General features: G+C 41.2%; 1 protein-coding gene across 2 annotated transcripts in view; it reads right to left on the bottom strand.

The window, feature by feature from the left end:
- Dync2i1 (dynein 2 intermediate chain 1) overlaps positions 1-19,846 on the bottom strand; it is a 56,423-nt gene extending 36,577 nt beyond the window's left edge. The window contains exons 1-8 of one of the 2 annotated variants that reach the window (XM_057782812.1): positions 19,708-19,846; positions 15,297-15,350; positions 14,009-14,441; positions 12,503-12,594; positions 9,493-9,801; positions 8,016-8,084; positions 7,148-7,364; positions 1,186-1,288 (exon numbers count right to left, since the gene is read on the bottom strand). In XM_057782812.1, coding sequence (XP_057638795.1) covers positions 1,186-1,288; positions 7,148-7,364; positions 8,016-8,084; positions 9,493-9,801; positions 12,503-12,594; positions 14,009-14,441; positions 15,297-15,350; positions 19,708-19,722 — 1,292 coding nt within the window. In that variant the 5' untranslated portion in view covers positions 19,723-19,846. Of the gene's footprint in view, positions 1-1,185; positions 1,289-7,147; positions 7,365-8,015; positions 8,085-9,492; positions 9,802-10,557; positions 10,623-12,502; positions 12,595-14,008; positions 14,442-15,296; positions 15,351-19,707 lie in introns of those variants that run through there. The other variant, XM_057782813.1, reaches the window with a different exon arrangement.
- Between the last annotated feature and the right edge of the window lie 2,676 nt (positions 19,847-22,522).

Raw genomic sequence — 22,522 nt, 5'->3', positions numbered from 1 at the left:
CTGGGTAGATGCATCTCATATATCCTAGAAAACTACCTCTTCAAAGGTCTCGTCGAGATGTTTCAGTTGAGATTTTATCCTATACACTCACTGGACACTGGGACACGGCACTGTTTTAACATTACATCTGTTCAACATGGAAGTATTCATCTCTGTGAGTGCATAGCTTATGATTCCATTCGTGCACGGGCAGCATCACCTTTTCTATTGACTCACTGGTCATTCAAGGCCCATCTGGTGGAAGACTAGGGAAAGAAGTCAAGAGGAAAAAAGCTTTCTTCCAAGACCCTCTTACCCTGCTTGCAACATTTCTCTGTGGCTCCAGGCCTTGCTCTGCAGCCACTATGGTTCAACATCACTGATTTATCATAGACTTTGTGAAAGGCCAAAATTAAGTTATGGTCTTCAGCCACTGCAGGATCAATATCGTACATTCTTTAAGTCATCTGAAAGACTGTTCTAAGATGAGTATTCTAGGGTTCTGCACCCACCTTGGGCTGCCTAGAGAATTATTTCCCCACATTCAGACATCTAGACACTCCAAGGCTAAATAAAACCATGCTTCAAAAGGGTCTAATTAATGCTTGAGCTGGTAGCAGTCCTTGGTATCATTTTCATGGTGATAGTTTTACAAGCATACAAATATAAAAACCACTAGGTCATGGAGGCTTCTCCCTATATTTCAAGAGATCAGTGTCACAAAGCCACAATGCAACTTGAGTCAAGCTCAATCTGCCTAGCAAGATTCTGTCCACCAGATCAGAAATGTATGATTGTGATTCTGCTGGAGTCTAAACGACCATGGGCTCTTGGGCTGAGTCCACAACAGTCAGTCATTAAAGAGCAAGCACCTAGTATACAGAACAGTACACAGTAACCAGAATAAGAGGTGAACACAAAGGGAATCGTAGTACTAATTAAGGAATTGACCAGGCTAGGGACATAGCTCTCAAAATACTGGTTTCAATCCCCAATTTACCTCAACAGTCAACAAATGAAAAGTGGGAAACTCTGGTTTGAAGACTGTGTTGAGAAAGGGTTCATTAAAATGCACTAACGCAAAACTACAGCTGAGATGAGCTCAATGAGAACATCTGACTAAAGTGCACGAGGCCCTGGATTTCATCCACAGCAGAACGTGTGCACACACACAAATACCTGTGCCAAATTCCTCGATATACCTACTTTTGTTTGAGGGCCTGACTCCGGCTCTTCTGGCGATGTGAGGCTGTTACAAAATCCACAAAAATTCCACAAACAGGGGCTCTGGAAATGGAATCATTTCCATCTGCATAAGGGGAAACAAGTTATTTTGAGATAATGAAATAGTTCCTTCAAGCAAAAAAAGTAAAACAATTATAGTCACATTAAAATAGCACTCAATAATTTTTACTTGAAACTGATGAATCATACCAGTAAGAGTTTTAGAAATATTTACAAATATATGTATAAAATACAGTTTTCTGTTTCTATCCTATGTACTCTGGGGGAAAAAAACCAAAGCTATAACCCTCAATTGTGGTTTCACTTTCTAAGACTCCATTTACCTACAGTCAATTGTGGTCTCAAAGTTATTAAATGAGTAATTCCAAAACCAACAGCTGGTAAATGTTGACTCGCATGTTGTTCTGAGTAGCTTGATGAACTCTCACAATGTTTTGCTAGACTGTGAGTCATCCTGTAGGGAGGCTAGATGATGTACTCCTAGAATGTGAGCCATCCTGTAGGGAGGCTAGATGTGCTCATTGACCCCAGTTCATTACTTGTCACTGCAGTCACAGCCATCAGATCAGCTCTTGGTATCACACTGCTAAGACTCAAAGAACTCCTAATGATGCCCTAAAAGGACAAGAGCAATGTGGATGTGCCAAAGAGGAACCATTAGAGCCTTCCTCAAGGCCACCAGATGGTGTAGCAGATGAAGCAGAACTTACCAACTAGCCCGACAACCTGAGAACCCACAAAATGGAAGGAGAGAACTGGTGTAGGAGGGCCATCTGTCTATGTTACTTTCATTAATAAAGAAACCGCCTTGGCCTTTTGATAGGCCAGCCCTTAGGTGGGTAGAGAAGATAGAACAGAATGCTGGGAGAAAGAAGCAGAGTCAGGCAGACGCCATGAATCTCTGGCCCAAGACAGATGTAAATTAGGATCTTTCCCAGTAAGCCACAGCCTCGTGGTGCTACACAGATTTAATGGAAATGGGTTAATCAAGATGTGAGAGTTAGTCAATAAGAGACTAGAAATAATGGGCCATGCAGTGTTTAAATGAATACAGTTTCCGTGTAATTATTTTGGGTAAAGCTAGCCGGGCGGCTGGGTGGGACAAAAAGCAGCCCACTCCCCTATTACAACAGAGAACCAACTCTAGAAAGTTGCCCTCTGACCCCAACATAAAACATGGGCAAGTACATTGATCTTACACACAAATAAATAAATAAATAAATTTTAAAAAGACCTCCCTTAAAATAAAAAAGTGAATGTCCTCAATTTAAGGAAAGAAAAACAAACCCCCTGAGGCTGCTGAGTTCAATTGTAAAATCAAGTCTGCTATTCATGAAAACATGAAGAATAAGAAATTCATGCTACATGTGCTGCACCGTCTTAACCTGCAAAGTTTCCACACCAGTTCATGATGTGAGCTTAATTAGGAGGGACAAGGCACTACACTTGCGCTGGAGAACACGTTCAAGCTGATGCAGAGTGCTGTATCAGAAAGCACTCAGGGGCTAAAGGTCATTCAGTGCTCCAGCCCTTACTGCTCTAGCAGAGGACCTGAGTTTAGTTCCCAGCTCTCAACTGTCCATATCTCCAGTTCCAGAGGAACTTATAGATACTGTTCATGTTTTTGAGCTTACTATATCTATTAACTTATTTAATTATCACTCTAGAGGAGGTCTTACCCTTACAGAAACTAAAAGCAGAGACTAAAAGTCAGTGTCCTAGTTAGCATTTACTGTCAACATGACACAGTATAGAATTGCCTAAAGAAAAATCATAATTGAGTAATTGTATCAGGTTGGTGAGTGGCCATGTCTGTAAAGGCTTGGCTCGACTATGTTAACTGATGTAGAAGAGCTCCACCCACTAGAGATGACATCATCCCCAAGTCAGTAGTCCGGGGCTAAGATAAGGAAGCTAGCTAAGCATGAGCTAGTGAGTAAGTCAGACAGCAAGCCAGCAGGCAACATTCTTCCAGGGTTTCTGCTTCAAATTCCTGCTTGGGCTCCTGTTTTGACTTCTGTTTAGGGGGAAGCTCCACCTTGGCCCCACCTCTCTCTCTCTCTTCAGACCCTGCCTTCATTATGGTCTCAGTATCTTACCATAGCAGCAGAAAGGAAACTAAAACAGCTCAAGCTCACACAGCTAGCCAATACTAAAAGTCAATTTTGAAACACAAGAAGAAGCACTATTAAACCTCTTCTGAATTGCTGTCTACAGTACTAAGCATGGCTTTGTCACTGTAATCACCTCTGTTCTGTCCCCCTGTACTAGTCTAATGATGAGAGAGCCAAAACTGAAGTTCCTATTTTTTAAGGAATAATGTGAGTGTGACCAATTAATCTTACCAAGAAGGCTAATGAAGAGATCATGCCAAACATAAATGTGGGAAATAAAAAGGTTATTCACAGATTTATTACGTAGATCTAGGTTCACTGCCACTCCACCATGAGTCCATGGTACTAATACCTGGGCTATAGCCAGTCCACACAGTAGAAAGAAGACTGGGTCCTTTCTTCTGACAAGCCCAGATAGCCCTGGCCCTCATGTTTCTAACTCTCAATTTATAGAACACTAAGAATCCATAGCTCGGCTGCCACTGTAGCAGACAAACATTGTGATTACTGACTATTCTTCCATATTTCCATTTGCATTATTACACTGCAGTAATAACTAATTGCTTTAGCTATTACTGCATGGATACCAGCAAAATTAATAAAGATGCAATTCCAATAGGAGAGACCAATGTGGTGATCAACCTGTTGAAAGGGAAAACTCACCAAAGTAGGATCAAGATTGGCTTTGTTTTTGTCTTTCCAGGAAAATAAAAACATCCATTTGGAGAAATTTAAAGACCTTTGGGCAAATAAGCATCTAAAGAAGGAGGAAAAACTATCTGAAAAAAAAATTACCAAAAAAAAAAAAAAAAAAAAAAAAAAAAAAAAGGAGTAATCTGGCCTAATGGTATAATATACTTTCAACAGGGTAAAATTTCATAAACCTTTAGAACTGTCTGTCTCTACTGGTCTCTACCACGTTAAACAGGTAGTCTTTATATAGTCCCAACTCAATTAAAAACTAAAGGTAGCTTTCAAATTGGAGTGTGGCTCTCTCCTTCTCTAAACCCAAGCATGTTTTTTAAAGGAAAACTCAAAGTCTCTGTCTCATATCAGAAAAGCCACCTAGTATGGAACAGAAAAAAAAAAAATCTAGGGACTATCATATTGTCACTCATCTCATTCCCCTTGAATTTACTTTGGCTCTTTAAAAAATAAAATTCTTGGCCGGGCGGTGGTGGCGCACGCCTTTAATCCCAGCATTCGGGAGGCAGAGGCAGGCAGATCTCTGTGAGTTCGAGGCCAGCCTGGTCTAGAAGAGCTAGTTCCAGGACAGAAACCAAAAAAAGCTACAGAGAAACCCTGTCTCGAAAAAAATCAAAAAAAAAAAAAAATTCTTAGCTATAAGTACTATCTCAAAATTCAAACAATCTGCTTTGGTATTAAGGAGAGTACAAGTATTAGCCAATTCTAACCTTGAGCTTCATGTAGCTTCCTGTACATGATTTTAGGACTGAGTCTAAACAGATGTTTAAAAATTAAGCCTGGATATCCCAGAAGTATTTAATACATTATGGTCCTTTAACCTTCCTAAGATTTATAGCATATAACATTTGACATGTTTAAGTTTTCTACAGTAAACAATAAACTTTCCTAACAGCAATCTCTGAAGTCTCCAAAAAGATGGATGATGGGCCCCTACAATGACAATTCTACCTGGATTGCAATAATGCCACCAAACAGATAATCACTACCCAAAGATCAGCTTTAGACTACAAACTGCTCAGGACAATTCCAAGCTGAGATGGTCCACCTTCATGCACCACTCCAGCTAGGACTTCACATAAACTCAACACTTTCCCCTTACTCAGAGACTGGTGACAAATGATACAGCTGGTTCTCCCAAAATTTGACTATTGTTTCAGTTTTTTTCAGGGTCCCCTAGAGATGTCATCAGTCCCAGACAGCAGGAAGTAATTTAAGAACATGACTTCTACTTTCCCAAGAGGTTGGGTAGGTGGCTTTTGTTCTTTCTCAAAGTTATGAATATCTGTCATCTTATAGGGGATTAGTTAAAAGTTGTTATAAGTTATAGGGCTGAACAAAAGAGATTAGACTCAGGATTCTTGTTCAGAAACAAAAGGGGGGATAGATATGATAGGATAAAAAGATAGATTATTACATCTAATTTCAGACTAAAACAGCAACTATTAGCTTTAAATAATTTACATTGGTATGGATTCTTTTTGTTATATTGTATATATGTTTCTACTTCTGTTTAATATATTTTTTATACTAATACAAATTTAAGGTTATTTTTGTTATACTGCATATACATTTTTATTTCTGTTTAAGATATTTTTATACTGATACAAATTTAAGGTTACTTTTTTGTTATACTGTATATTCATTTCTACTTCCATTTCAGATATTTTTGTATATTGTTACAAATTTGAGGTTATTGTCCTTATATTGTATATCTGTTTTTATTTTTGCTTATGACATTATCTATACAGCTCAGCTTGTTTATTTATGCAATGTGAAGTTTTAGCCCATAAAAGCTATATTGGATAATAAGGAAATACAGATTAACAGTCACCCATAATTATCAAACTTATAGTCAAATTATTTGGGTTTTCTAGGTATACAGAGATATGTTTCAAATAGATAGGTAATCTTCAAATACTTTAAAGACCTACAGAATATGGCATTTAAAGTGTTTTAATAACTTAGACTTTTTTTGATATGAGATACGTCTGCTCCTGGTAGCATCAATCTACTTCTAAAGAGGATGATGGGTACCAAAGACACACCATATGAAGTTTGCTTTCTTTGTGACACAAGCTAGCCCTTAGGGCAAGAAACTGCCCTTGCTTTAACTACTGACAGTTATGCTGTTCAAACTGGACAGGCAGAACACAAAGAAAAGCAACTGCCAAATTTTGCCCAGACAAGATAAGACAGTCCTTCAAAGTTTCCTGCTACTGAAAAAGGTCTGTCAGATATTCTAGACCTGTAGGCCAAAGATGCATGCCCCAAGGTTGTAGAGGAACCTTAGGTGACTGTCCCAGCAGCCAGCTGTTTCTGTTAGTTCTCACATTTTTTGGAAGTCACTTGCTTGCACATCCTGCTTACTCAGGTGATATTTTCCTTCTCATTTCTTTGATGGAGATGAAGACTAGACAGAGTTCTCTCAAATCTTGACAAAAGACATATTAGGTGCAAAACTTTGGACTCTTCAAGAAAAGACAGCTTATGGACTGGACATTTAGAATACATTTCTTACTTAATAATTGTTCTTGCTGTGTGTAGTTTCATTTTTGTTAAGGTTATCACCTTTCTTTTCTATCTGGACAATATTTGATAATAATTCTTATTGTATGTAGTTTTACCATGTTAGGGTTATAACCTTTCCTTCTTAATTAGATAAAAAGGGGGAACTGGCAGGGGAATCTGTCACCAACCTACTAGACAACTGAAAGGAGCATTTTAGTCCTTTTGGTTTTCTTTTGGCTGTGACCAAAAGAAAAGGTAGGGCCGAGCAATACCTGCCCTCTTTGGTCTGGGAACAAATGGCGATTGTGGCAGAGGCAAGTGGTAGTGAGGAGGACATCACCAAAGGGAATAAGAACACACGCCTAGAGGCTGCACAAGAGGCTAACAATGCAAGGCAACATGCATAGTTGTACATGGGAACGGTGACTGACATTTCATAGCCATCCTCAACACACATCTTGTGCCATAGGCACATCGCATAGCATTGCCTGATATATCAAGTATAAAATCTGCCCACCTTGTGAAACTTTTTTAGCAAATGTCTACATAGCTCCCCGAACATGTTTCCCAGTTTTAAGTGTCCCTGTCTATACCTTCCCAGGGCTCCTTCTCATACTCCATTTGACCTTGCTTCTGAGACAGTTTCAAAGATAACTCTCCAACCCTTTCATTCTCCGCACTGATTGCCTTTTGAATTTCTTGTATCTCCCTTTTCTGGGCTAGAGGAAGTTCTTCAGCCTTTTCTTTAGAGTCATGCTCATTATTGCTGTCATCATCTCCATCACAAACCTCAAAGTCATCTTCATAATCCTATAAGCAAGAATAAGGATTTTAGCATCCATCACACAAATGATTTAATACTCACCTAAAACATCACAATTTATGATTCAAAATAAGAAAAAAAACCTTATTATTGCTAAAGGAGATTTTATAATGCACTGATTTAATACTGCTAGACTGTAAATTTGCAATATACTGCTGCCTTTGTTTTTCTGAAAATGAACCATGACATAGAACCTTGTATATGAAGAAGTATAAATAATGTATAAACATTGTGCTAAGATTGTGAAGGGTTATGCACACATATAGTTAGATATGCACACACACATAAATGCTTGAATACAGTGTACTTAAAAATGGGGTTAAATTGTAAAACTCTTTAATTATCAAACACAGTGAGGACAAGCATTGGTGGGACTATAGTAAGCTTCGCACAGATAATGACCAGATCTACATCAAAACTTAACAGACATGGACAAGAGAGAAAAGGCTAACCAAATTACTTTACATGCACCGGTCAGTGGAAGTACACACCTTTAATCCCAGTACTTGGGAGACAGAGACAGGTGGATCTCTTGAGTTCTAGGAGAGAAACCCTGACTCAAAAAAAAAATTACAACACAGGCACTAATTTTTAAGAAGACATTGTTAAACTGAGAAAAATTTAAATTTTATACATACTTCAAAATCATCTTCAAAATATTCATCAGCCGCAGTAGCCCCTAAATCAATGTCTTCCTTTTCAGGTTCCTGGAAGCAAAAGTCAAATATGAAATAAAAGATTCAACCATAAGCTTCACTATTGCAAACAGGCTGGAAACCCTTGTTTTCTAGGGATTGCGAGGTAAATTATTATAAGAGATAACCTTGTAAGAACACACTATACATTTTAAAAAGCTAAAAGAACTTTAAGCTTTCACCATAAAAAAGTAATAAATGTTTAAAAAATGTTTACTCTAGTGAACATTATATAATATATATATATATGTGACCAGATACAGAACAGTTGTTTTGGATTCTATAAAAACCAGGGCATCTCAGAAAGTGTGTATGAGAACAAGTTACTACAGTGGGTCTCAGAAAACATTAAGCAACTAGAATAATGAAGTCAAATATACATAGGAAGAAATTAGATCTTTGCAATCAGTAGTTATACATTTTTAATCTTTTCTGTAAACTGTTTACCAATTCTGATCCAAACTGTTTCATAACTTGATCACTTAATTTCTCTTTTAAAAGTATCAGCTTCCTTTTTAAGGTTTAGTTTCAAATTTTAATGACAGACTTTTTTAATTATCTGTTAAATGAACATTAACAGCTGGTTGTGATGGCAAACACCAGAAATCTATGCTGATTGGTAGACAGAGGCAGGCAAAGAATCGTAGCACACTCCTTTAATCCCAGCACTGACAAGGCAGAGGCAAGTGGATCTCTGTGAGTTCAAGGCCAACCTGGTCTACAGAGGGAGTTCTAGGACAAGCTCCAATGCTACACAGAGTAATCCTGTCTTGAAAAAGAAAAAGAAAAAGGAAGAAAGGAAGGAAGAGATGGAGGAAAAGAGGAGGGAGGGAGGGAGGGAGGGAGGGAGGGAGGGAGGGAGGGAGGGAGGGAGGGAGGGAGGGAGGGAGGGAGGGAGGGCGATCACTTGGGCCCATGATCTCTAGACCAGTCTGCACAACATAGCAAAACCTCTCATATCTGGGGGCGGAAGGGCAGTACACTTAACCACATAACTAAAAGATTTGAGTTCACACTTTTTAAAAGATTAGTAATCTCCCTCTGTTGATTACAAAGTACTGACTTAAGTCATATTTTGTATATCATAACCATTGATGGTTAACAATGCCAACTTCATAAATTAGAGAAGCTCCTACAAAGCACACTCCTGACTGTCATGAAGATGTGTCCAAAGAGTTAGAATCAGTCAGCAGAAAGACCCACCTAAATGTGGACGGCACATCACATATGCTAGAGGCCTAAAAAGCAGTAACACAGGCCTGTTCCCTTGCCACAATGGACTGGTCTCTGAAAACATGAGATGAGATAAATCTGTCCTCCCTTCATTTCTTTATAACATACATTTTGTTGCAGTAACCAAAGATTAGCAGGATATTAGACAGCAACTTTCTCTACATGTTGACATGGAAAATAATGATACCTTCACTTCCCTCCCCTTGTGCTCTTCTCTCCCAGATCTCTCTCTTTTATCTGCGTGACTGCGGCGCCTCTCCTCATCATGATGGAATCCTTCCTTGTGCCGCTTCTCTCGGTGTCTCTCTTCCATTTCCCTGTCAGAGAGCGAGTTCCCCTTCTCTTTTGAATGTTTCTCTCTTTTCTCCCTCGTGCTGCTTCTGTCTCGGTGTCTCTTGTCCCGATCTGTATCTCTCATCTTCCTGTGCTTCTTTTCACCTTCCTCTTTATACAGCCAGTAGTTGAGAGGATTCTCTTTACTGTCTCCGTACTGCAGCTTTGAAACCAACAGTGAAATCTATGTGAGCAAAGGGGTCACAAGCACTGTCTATGTATTTTAGGATGAAAGAAGCAGAAAAAACACACAAAAAAACAAACAAAAAAAATCACAGAGCCAGCACAGGGGTCACAAGCACTGTCTATGTATTTTAGGATGAAAGAAGCAGAAAAAACACACACACAAAAAAAAAACAAACAAAAAAATCACAGAGCCAGCACTGCTCTGAATCCCTACAATCTTCAGTCTGCTGTCCTGGAAGAAAAGTGATCCTCATTCACACCAAGAAGCACTGCAAAGCAGCAGCATCTAAGCCGAGATGCCCTCCTGAACAGACGTTAAAAATGTCAAAATTCCTCAGGATGATGGTGTGGGTGCCGTGAGTGAAGGCTTGGTCTCTAGGCAGTCACTGCTGGGAGGTACTGTGGCCTGCAGGAGGTACAGCCTCAGGAGAGGCTGTGGGGACTGTGGGCCTCATCTCCTCCTATTCCTCCCTCCTCCTCGCTCTTACCTGACTTAGGATGTGAGTAGCTTGGCTCCACCATGCATTCCCACAACATGCCACTGCCCTACAACACGGCCAAAGAGTCCTGGGCTGAAAGTTTCAATACTATAAATCAAAGTCAACCTTTCTTTTTATATATTGATTTCTTTGGAAATACTATTATAGTTACAGAGAACTAATCCAGACACACAGCAAAGCACATAGAATTGGCCTTCTTTCTTGCTCCACAACACTCTTAATTTGTCCTTCACCTTCAGCTCCACAGTCCTGTAGGCTCTGCAGCAAGGTCTTGGTGACTTCCGTAGGAAGGCAGTCCCTGTGGAGAACACCAGCACCTGCTGCTGCTGTCTGCATGCAGTGACACAGTATGCCGCCTTCCCTTAGCTGTTCCTCATTCCCACCCAGACAAAATTACTATCATTAGTCATCTTTTTATCCCAATGATGTAGGAGTGTCTTCTATCTATCTGTTGCTTTCATTGGTTAATTAATAAAGAAACTGCTTGGTCAGAACATAGGTAGGCGGGGAAGACAGAACAGAATGCTGGGAAGAAGGCAGTGAGTCAGACACCATAGCTCTCCGCCATAGCTCTCCTCTCCGAGATGGACATAGGCTAGAATCTTTCCCGGTAAGTCACCACATCGTGGTGCTACACAGATTGTTAGAAATGGGTTAATCAAGATGTGAGAATTAGCCAATAAAAGGCTAGAACTAATGGGCCAAGCAATGTTTAAAAGAATACAATTTGTGTGTTGTTATTTCGGGTATAAAGCTAGCCTTGCAGGAGCCAGGTGGGAACGCAGCCCGCCGCTCCTCACAACATCCCAACACCACCACCAAAGTTCAGCGAGTCACTCGTGACAGGAGTTATTACGATGGCATCCTAGCTCTGATTCCATCTCAGAATCAGACCCTGAGCAAGCCTGACTGGATCCGTCCAAGCCAAGGGGCACTGCACTCACTCACTCCCACGGCACACCTCGGTTCTCTATGTTCCTTTCACCAATCTGGGGTGCTTAAGAGTCCCCCTACCTCCTTCCTCGGTTCTCCTCAGCTCTAGTTCACCCTGTTTATTTCTGCCAGGACAGTATTTCTAGAGAAATTAGGGTGCTCTGACTGAGCCTCTCAGCCTTAAAGGCAGGTCAGTACCTACGATCACTTGTCAAAATTAACTATGTGAATTAAAAAGCTAAGTCTAAAAAACTTTTATAGACCCCTAATAAAACCCAGACAATCACTTCCATCACTATGGAGGAGGAAGACGGTTTGTGAAACATTCTCTCTGCCAAAGTACAGACTTATCTATGTCATAATTTGCACTTACTTATAAAAGATTCCTCAAATCAAATTTTTTTTAAAAAATAGCATCATAAAAGCATAGCAAAGAGTTAACCTTTTAAAGTATACCCAAGACTTGCCACTAGAAAGTAAGTGCTACACAAGTGGTAATTAATATGAGGGTAGCTAACGTCCATAAGAAAACACCCACATAGGGCAAAGGAGGAATCCCTTCTGATGTTCTTCAGCCCAGGATGATTTTTTAAAAAAACAATGGTTTTCTGGTCAGTTTTATATAAACCTGACACAAGGTGGAGCCATCTGAAAGGAAGGAACCTCGATTGAGAAAATGCCTCCATAAGATCTCACTGTAGGGCATTTTTCTTATTAGTGATTGATGGGGGAGGGCACAGCCCATGGTGGGTGGTGCCATCACTGCACTGGTGGTCCTGGGTTCTCTATGAAATCAGACTGAGCAAGCCGTGGAGTAATAAGCAGCACCCCTCCAATGTTTGTGCATCGAGTTCCTGACTCCAGGGTCCAGACCTGCTTGAGTTCCTGTCCTGACTTCCTTTGGTGATGGACTCCATGTGGAAGTGTGAGCCAAACAAACCCTCTCCTCCCCAGGGTGTTTGGTAACGGTGTTTCATCACAGCAACAGTAACCCTAAGACAAAATATCTTAGGTGACAGACATGTCAATCACCTTATTACAGAGATTAAACACTATATATACATATTGAAATGTCACACTGCCCCCATAAATAAAACAATTATTATGTGTCAATTAGACTTTAAAAATATTTTTTAAAAGAGAAAAAAGTCTAGAAGTTTCATTTCCTTCTTAATCAGATTAGCACAGCGCTCCTGAGTGCTATGCTGGCCAGACAGCAGCCTTCCCTCAGGCTGGTCCTATTACCTTTCTTTCTCGGTATCTTCTTTCTCTATCGTCATCTCCTCTCTCAGAATCTTCATCTCTCCTGTCTTTCTCCTCAGCTCGTACTTTACTTGCTAAAAAATACAACATATTTTTAATATTCCCAAACTTTACCATATCAAAAAGGCCACCTGATAATACTGTACATTTTATAACCGTGCATGTGTTCATTAATTCGCATTCTTCAACTAAGACACATTTTCAAAACAATAAAAAAAAAGTGCCAGTATCTAAACTTAAGTGGAAGATAAATATGGCACGCTAGGAACACATACAATTCTTCTCCTCTCCCAATTTGTTACTGAGACAAGCTGGGAATGGTCTGTGTTCCCCAGGAAGTGGAGAAGGGCCTCATAAATGCATGAGAGGAGGCTGAAGACACTAAGCAGTGGAGTCGGGGAAACAGAGCTCAACATAACCTGCAAGAGAAGCCACAGGTGAGGTATTGGTGAAAGCCTACCCAACACATGAAACCAGCCATCACGAAGAAGCAACATTATCTTACAGTTAAGAGAATCCAAAGGGCAGGGCTTTATTTAGCTCATGGTAGAGTTCTTGCCTACCATGTACAACAGCCCTTGGTTTGATCTACAAATCCCCAACATTGCAATGAAACTCCACTTCAGTGGAATACTTTTATTAAAATGCTTTGTTTTTGCTTATCTACAGAGACTAAGATTTATTGAGATAATAAATCAAAAAGAGTTTCAAAAGTAAAAACACTAGTAAATACTATGAAAATGGTTCCTTTGTTGACTGAATTCTTTTTTTTTTTTTTTTTTTTTTTTTTGGTTTTTCAAGACAGGGTTTCTCTGTAGCTCTGGAGCCTGTCCTGGAACTAGCTCTTGTAGACCAGGCTGGTCTCGAACTCACAGAGATCCGCCTGCCTCTGCCTCCCGAGTGCTGGGATTAAAGGCGTGCGCCACCACGGCCCGGCGACTGAATTCTTTAAAAAAAAAAAAAAAAGTCATAGTAACAAACATAGAGAATAGGAAATGGTGACTTCAAATCTAAAGCTAAAGTATCCATGAAAACCTGAGAGAAAATAAATGAGGAACTGAAAGGGGAAATGCTTCCAACTGTGAAAACTTCCAAATAAAATACCGGCCAAGAAAATGGCTCAACGAGTAAAACCGTAGCCAATCAAGTCTGACGAACCCCAGAACCCATGTAAAAGCCGGATGCAGGTGCACACAGCTGCCGCACTCATATAGCAGGATGAGAGGTGAAGCAAGGAGAATCCGCCTTAACCCCTCCGGTCAGCAAGCCTAAAGTACATAATGCGCAGAAAGAGACCCATTTCAACAATGTGGAAGGCAAAACCAACTCCTGAAATTTGTCTTCTAACCTCCACTCACAGAGTGTGGCACAGATGACCTGCAGACACACAGTCAATCAACAAATTAATGGAGCAAAAGAAATGTAGCTAGTAAACTTACAAAACATTAGGGTGATACTATAGGAGGAACCCCTAATACAGAGACGCACCTGCGCGGACCTTCTTTTCCACTCTCTCCAGCATCTGCTGGCCGCGCACCTCTCGAACCAGGAGGTCATGGTAGGCAGCAGTCTGCCTGAGCTCTTCTTTCCTGGCCCTTCTGTCTTTCTCTCTCTCTCTGTCTTTGCCTCGACTATGAACCTTCTCTGAATCTTGCTCTCGATGTCTTTCTTTCGGCCTGTCTTTCTCACGGTCTTTCACCTCTTTCCTCCTTTCCTTGTGCTTCTCCCGGTCTCTCTCCCCACGAGGATGTTCTGTGGAGGGGTGAAGGTCTCTCTCAGCAGTCCTCTCTTTGTGGCGGGCCTCCCTGTCTGGGTCCCTGCTCTTGTGTTCTCTATAATCAAGAAGACCCAGTTCTGACTCCTTGTGCGTCTTCTTTTCTCTGAGTTTCTTCTCTTCCTTGGGACTACCTGATTGTACAGCCTGAAACAACACAAGGAAGAGCTTCCATGACCAGGAAAGCCACACGCATTGACTTCCACTCATTAAAAACACTTTAAAAATCACTGGCTGCCGTAAGATTTTCTCAATCCAGCAAGATGGGAGATGGAGCTGAATGAATATTCTTAGAAATACTAACTGGAGTCCCACTTAACATTTCAACAAATACGATAACTGCCAATCACCCCAAATAGCAGAGATTTTCATGTTTACTGACAAATCAAATCTGAAATTTCATTAATAAAATACAGCCTATAGTAAAAAGAGATCATGAAGCTGTGTTTTAAAGTTGTTGAGGCAAGAACCACTTGTTTATTACACATGGAATAAAGCCAGTTAGACACCACAGCAGTTAAGAGGCAGAAGCAGGTACATCTCTGTGATCTGGTTTGCATAAGTTCCAGGCCAGGCAGGGCTACATAGTGAGATCCTGTGTCAACAACAACAACAAAGCCAGACATGGGTAGCACATGTAATACAGCTCTCAGGAGAATGGGAGAGGATCACAGTCCCTTCAGTTCAAAGCCAGCCTGGATTACAGAGTGAGACCCTATTTAAAATTAATTAATAAATAAAACTTTTACTATGAAACTTTCAGAAGAACTAAATCTCAATCACAAAACTCAAGCTGGTGGGGCCTCCAGACTGGGCACCTCAGTACCTCAGTGCCAGAGCAGGACTATAACCCATAGGAGCTCCAGAAGTATTAAACCCCTGGCTTCGTCTTTGATCCAAAATGCCTTCTTGTAATGAACTTCTTGTAACCAAAGCTATGTAAGGTTATGCCAAGCTGGTTGCACTGTCCAAAAGACCAAATAAATCTTTAAAATATATTACCTTAAGGTGTCTTCTAAGGTCATCTGCTTTCCAAGTGTCATCTTTGGTTCTTCTCTAAAATCAAAGTACAAAATCAGAACTATCAAGTCAGGCATGGTGTGACACACCACATCCTATCACTCAGAAAGCTGAGTCAGAAAGATTCCAAGTTCCAAGACACTTTAGGCTATATAAAGAGGTTCTAGGTGAAAAAAATTTCAAATAACCAATTTTGTGTTTTCATTATACTGTTTGTATCAAAAACAATTAACTAGCACATACTTGCTCTCCTACTAAAATGAAAGATGATCCAAACAGAGGCCACAATGGGACCCACACCTGTAACCCCAGCACTTGGGTGCCTAGGAAGGAGGATGCAGAGTTCGAGGCCAGCCTCACATACATAGGGATATTCTGTCTCAAAAGGAAACAAAAAAAAGATACAAATATAGATTTGTTTAAAATAATTCACTAGTCTAAAGTGATCCATAATTATTACAGGACACATTCATTTAGCTACTTCAAAAACTACTAAACATACCAAACAAAAAAGACAATGTAACGGTGGCAGCTACAGGGCAGATCTAGGGCAAGCACTCTGTGAGCACACGTCAGACGTGAACCGGAAGGATCGCCCTGGCTGCTTTCTAGAGGACCTGTGTTCAAGTCCCAGCACCTACACAGCACTGACAACTGTCTACAACTCCAACTGCAGGGGCTCTCACCTCATCTTCTGGCCTCCTCATTAAACAGGCAAGTTTACAGATATACAAGCAGGCAAAACACCCATACACATAATTTTTTGTTTAAACATAAAATGCCAGAAAGTATTTTTCTGATAGGCCACAATAAACTCTCCCATCCCAAGCACTGAGCACAGGGCTGAGCCAAGGATTTCTGCTCCTCTGCTACGGCTGGCCCACCCTAGGCCAGGAGACAGTGTGACAACCAAAAAATGTGGCTCCCACTCTGCCTTCCTTGGCTACCTGCTACGGGAGCTCAGCCGTAAAGAAGGGGCACTATAGCAGAAAGGCCATGCACAGAAGCTCCAATTTAGGGGTAGCAGAGGCCCCACAGCATCTGCTGGAGGCCAGAATGTGAGAGTCCACCCAATGAGGCACCACGTACACGCCTCAAACCTGAATCTGCCTATTTGAGATCCCAGACGTTAGAGGAGCAGTGATGGAGGTGGGTCTTGTATCTTATCTGTTGCTTTCATTGGTTAATTAATAAAGAAAACTGCTTGGCCTGATAGGACAGAAAATTAGGTAGGCGGAGTAGACAGAACAGAATGCTGGGAGAAAGAAGCCGAGTCAGGTAGTCACCATGATTCTCCCCCTCCAGACAGACGCAGGTTAAGATCTTTCCTGGTAAGCCAGCTCATGGTACTACACAGAATATTAGAAATGGGTTAGATCAATATGTAAGAGCTAGCCAATAAGAGGCTGGAACTAATGGGCCAGGCAGTGATTAAAAGAATACAGTTTCCATGTAATTATTTCGGGGCATAAGCTAGCCATGCGGGCAGCCAGGTGCCGGGGACGCAGCCCACCGCTCCTATTACAACAGAGCAGAATAAGTCTTCTAAGTTGTATGTTCTCAAATTTCAAATCCACGAAAACAGAAGCAAAATAAAAAACATCACTGATGTTCTAACAAATTTAAAGTGATTTTGTTTCTCTACAAAAATAGAAACCAGTAGGTAAGGGTAGACAAAATTTTCATTTAGCATCCAGTGTACATCAGATGCTATACTAGGTCGAATACACTATTTGAATCCCATAAACCTGTCAAGAAGAGTACTGGGTACTAGAGAAGTGGGTCAGTTGGTAAAGGATTTGCCTCAAATGTGGGAGGAACTGCCAGGCATAGTGGCACACGCCTTTAATCACAGTACTCCGGAGGCAGAGGCAGGTGGATCTCTGAGTTGAGGCCAGCTTGGTCTACAAAGCAAGTTCCAGACAGCCAAGGGTTACAGAGTAAGAGCCTGTCCCAAACAAAACAAAACCAACGTATGAGGAACTAAGACCTTGTTCTCAGAAATCCAACTTAAAAGCCTGATGTGGCTGGCCCTCCTTCCAACTCACCTCCATGCCCTAGGGCTTCAGCCTCTTGCTGCAGACCCACAGTCCACCTAGATCTTCCCAAAAGAGAAACTCCCCACAACACATAATAATCAAAACACTAAGTTACAGAACAAAGAAAGAATATTAAATGTGGCCAGGGAAAAAGACCAGTCACATATAAAGGTAGGCCCACTGGAATAACACCTGATTCTTCAATGGAGATTTTAAAAGCCAGGAAGGACCTAGTTAAGCTCTGAGAGACCATAGGTGCCAGCACAGATTACTCAACCCAGCAAAGCTATCGATCACAATCCACTAACAAAGAAAAACATGTCAAGATGCAAAACAATTAGCTGTCAACTAATCTAGCTCTACAGAAGGCACTCCAGGGAAGCTAAGACTGCAGAGAAGGTTGACCACACCAGCAGTTCTCTTCCTAATGCTGCAGCCCTTTGATAGAGTTCCTCATGCTGTGGGGGGGCCCGTTCATAAAACCATTCAGTTGCTACTCCAAAAGTGTAATTTTGCTACTGTTATGGATCATAATGTAAATATGATATGCAGGTTATCTGACATGCAACCCCCAAAGAGGATGAAATCGACAGATTAAGAACCGTTGGACTATAGACAGGAGGACACAAGAATTAAATAATCCCAGAACAGTGTATTAAATAGTGGGGGAGTGGGCAGGGAAACAACCCCACAACAACAAAAAAAATAACAAGAAGAAACACTGCTCATTAATAACTCCCAAGATCAATAGTCTCAATTCCCCAATAAAAAGACATAGACTAACAGACTGGATTAAAAAACAGGGTCCATATTTCTGCTGCATCCAAGAAACACACCTCACCTGAAGGACAGATATCACCTTAGAATCAAAGGATGGAAAAAGGTATTCCAAGCAAATGAACCCCCCCCAAAAAAACAAGCAGGTATAGCCACTTTAAATACGAGACAAAACAGACTTCAAGCCAAAACTAGTCAGAAGAAACAGGAAAAAAGGCACGACATACTCAGCAAAAGGGAAAAAATGGATGTTACAGTTCTAAAGATTTATGCACCAAACACAAGGGCACCCAAGTTCATAAAAGAAACACTACCACGGCTAAAATCACACTCTGGCCTTCACACAGTGATAGTGGATGACTTCAGTACCCCACTCCCATCAACAGACAGTTCGTCCAGACAAAAACTAAGCAGAAATACTGGAATTCAACAACATCCTAGGTCAAATGGACATAACAGGCATCTACAGAACATTCCACCCAAACACTGACAAACATACCTTCTTCGCAGCAGCTCATGGAACTGTCTCTAAAAGTGACCACATATTAGAACACAAAGCAAGTTTCAGCACATATAAGGAAACTGGAATAACACCCTGTCCCCAACCTGAGCACCATGGATGAAAGCTGAATATAAACGACAGAAATGACAGGAAGCTCACCAACTTCATGGACACTGAACGGTTCACTGCTTAATGAAAACTGAGCCAAGGAAGAAATCAAAAGGGAAATTAAAAAGGTTTTAGAATTGAATGAAAATAAAAAACACAACATACTCAAACCTAAGCGGCACAGTGAACATAGTTCTAAGAGGCAAGTTCATAGCACTAACTGCTTCCATCAAACAACTGGAACTTCATGCCACACCTGACAAATCTAGAAAAAGAAGAAGCAACACCCCAAAACAGTAGATATAATCAAACTCAGGAGTAGAATCAATGAAAGAGTAACAACAACAAAAACCAATATAAAGAATCAATAAAACTAAGAGCTGGGTCTTTGGGAGAAAAAAATCAACAAAATGGAGAAACTTGTACCCAGTAAACCAAAAGATGGAAAGATAAACCAAATTAATTAAAGCAGATGAAAAAGGACCCATCATAACAGACACTGAAGTAATTCATAGGATTTATCATAGGCAATTGATGGAATCATAAGGACCAGAAAATTTAGACATGGATTTCTTAATACAAAGGGCCTAAAAAGTTAAAAGTCAACAACCGTATCTACTGTCGACTCAAATGTGGCACCTTTCAGCTTTTTTATTTGTTTTTTGCTTTTGTCTTGTTCTGTTTTAAACTATAAAGATGATCAGCCCCCATAAAGGATGCCTCGAGACCAGGAGTTCTATGCCTTCCTTAAGCGGATTCTCAGCCATGCCTCTGGGTGAGTTCAGAAACTGCTCCTTAAACAGCACCTGGAGCAGAATAGGGAGAAGCGTCTGCAAAGCTAAGAACCCCCGACCCAAACTCCGCCTCCAGCTCTCTCCTCAGTTCCGGCCGAGGGAGAAACGCGGTTTCTATTGCTGCGAAAGAGTTGGGGAACACGGGCGCGGGCTGAACCCCGCGGCACACCAACCTTCCCAGGCTCCATGGCTCCTCGAGGCAGGGGCAGTCGCGTGTCTTCAGCCCAGGAGGCGCGGGGCACCCGGGGAAGTCAAATCCGTTGTCGCTCAGCCTCCACTACCAGCCAAGGCCTACTGGACGAGGCTCCCCAGCAGGCTGGCGTCCCCGCCTCCTAGCAACCGATCGACGTTGCGAACCCGGCATGCCCCACGGCTGTTCCCAGTACGCCTGCGCATACCTGCTTTTAGCAAACCGGCAGGAGCCGTTGTAAGCTAATGCGTGTGTCTGGTTTCCTGAGCGGCTTCTTGTATCTTGTGGTGTCCTTATCTCATCCTTGGTGCCCACAGTTGACAACGAGAGATGAAAAGGAGACGATGGATGAGCTTTATACTTCAACAAGCTTTGTCTTACAAACCGCACCCCGTAGACTGTCTTTTAATGAAAACCGTTTGTGGTCAGCTGTGATGGTGCACCCTTTTAATCCTATTAAAATGGAAACAAGGCAGGAGCATCTTTGTGAGTTCCAGGCCAGGCTTTCTCCATGCTGATCATAGGAAGTATCTGCTGAAAGGTTGAGGAGTGAACGTATGTTACCATTCTGAGCTTCTGCAGACGAGAAATTTACTTTGCCCCACTTTTCCAAGCCACAAGCTACTGTAACCCAGTTTAGGATTTATGACAGTCCGCCTGCTCAAGGTGGTCGCTAAGCCAACTCCTAGGCATACAAAAAGTACTATCAAATACACTAATTCTTTCACATTTGCTTAAAGTCTATTATTATCTTTGTTTCCATTTATCAACACATTCTTTAGAAGGAAGGTAATCTTGGTGGTGGTTGTGACTTATTTTGCTCCAGTTCTCATAGCAATTTGTTTGACTGGTTTTTGTCTTCCAGAAAGAAGTCCAAGTCCATGGCAGGTACAATTTCAGTTCCATTTGGAACAGCTGCCAATGTGACCACCCATGAATCAGTAGTGATGTATCTAATTAGAGCAGCTGAAATGTCACCACCTATGAGTCAGTTGTGATGTTCCTAATTAGAACAGCTGCAAATGTGATCACCCATGGAAGAAAGGTGAAGAGTAGCTATTTGGTTGACAATGACCCTGCTCTGAGTTTTTGTTGCTGTTGAACCTCAAATTGACTTAAGGTCTTCAGCAGCCTGCATCACCCAAATAGTGCACAGGTTCTACTCCTGGGGGAACAGGTCTGACAGGATGTACATATACCAACAGGTCAACAGACCATCCTTGGTAGCTTCTTTTATAAAGAAAATGTGCTTACTCATAATCCCAGCTGGGAGGGGGGCTGAGGCAAGAAGATTTTGAGTTAAGAGACCAGATTGGGATATAGAGAGAGAAACCGTCTCAAACAAAATAATGCATTATTTGAGTGCTCACATCAGGTATTAGAGAAAGGCCAATGAGATGACAGAACTAGTCAAGATGCTTGCGGTCAAGCTTGACATCCTACACTCATCATTTAGGATCACATGGTAGAAAGGCAGAAGAGAGAGAGGCTGGATCCTGCAGAATTACCAATATCTTCATGCCTCACTATTTCTGAAGAGTTAAGAGGTTTTCCACCTATAGATGACAACAAAACAATTATTTTCTTAGTATCTGATTTTTCAATAAATCATACAAGCCTTGCAATATTTTCCACATTTGCTTATTCACTAGAAGATCTGTGAATCCAGGCTGATGACCTGGTAACTTCCAGAGTGCTAGAAATAGAAAACATACATTCTGGCCCTCTAGTGCTCATAGCTATTGAGAAAGATTATATAATCAATCATTAAATGATGTAAAAAGTCAAAAGCAGCTTATAAATTGCAGTGGTTGAGTAAATGACAGATGACTGCATAAAATAAAAGAATGAACTTAAGACAGGCTTCATTTTGGTTAGAATTTTAAGCATAATTAACCAGGAAAAAGAGCTAGGACTCAACACTCTGAGGCAGAAAAACAAAAGTCGATACAAACTTCGAGGGAGGAAAGGGTTGGAGTGCTCAGGAGTAACCAACAGTATTTATAACAGAGCTGTGCAGTTGAAATATAATGTGAGTTCTACGTGTGGTTACATGTTTTCTAATAGGTGTGTGTGTGTGTGTGTGTGTATGGACACGCTCACGCCCACACACAAACACACTTTTGTAGGCCAGAAGTCAGTCTTGCGTCTATCCTCAAGATCTATCCAAGTTGTCTTTTGAGATAAGGAAACTCACTAGGATCTGGGGCTCTCTGATTGACTGACTGACTGGCTGAAGCATGCAGGGTCTTTTTTGTCTTCATCTTATTCCTGGGGCTACAAGTGCTTACCACCTTGTCCAGCTTTTTAACTAGGTCTGGGGATCAAACTCAAGTCCTCATTTTTGCATAACAATCACTTTAACTGACTGAAGTATCTCCCCAACTCCTAAAGTTACATTGTTTGCATGTGTGTTTCTGTAGTGTGTGGATATGCGTATACATGCTTGCACATGTGAGGATGCGCACAAGGTGAGTTGTGTTTCCCCTGTGTGCATGTGCTTGTGTAAGCAAGAGATTGCTGTCGGGTGTCTTCCTTGATTGCTCTCCACTTTGATTCACAGAGTCAGGATCTCTTGCTGAACCCAGAGATCAGCTAATATGTCAGCCAAATGGCTTCACAGAGTTCTGCCTCCTGAGCACTAGGAAGCAGGCTGCCTTACCTGGCTTTTGTTTGAGTGTTGGGGATCTGAACTCTGGTCCTCATGCTTATGTGATAAGTGTTTATTGATTGAGCTATGTATGTCACTAGCCCCAATAGCCACGTTTTAAAAGTTGAAAACATTAATCCAAATGTAC

This window comes from Chionomys nivalis, chromosome 10, assembly GCF_950005125.1.
Source record: "Chionomys nivalis chromosome 10, mChiNiv1.1, whole genome shotgun sequence".
NCBI classification, from domain to species: Eukaryota; Metazoa; Chordata; class Mammalia; order Rodentia; family Cricetidae; genus Chionomys; species Chionomys nivalis.
The sequence above is the reverse complement of the archived record's forward strand: the minus strand, read 5'-3'. Positions and strand labels throughout refer to the sequence as shown.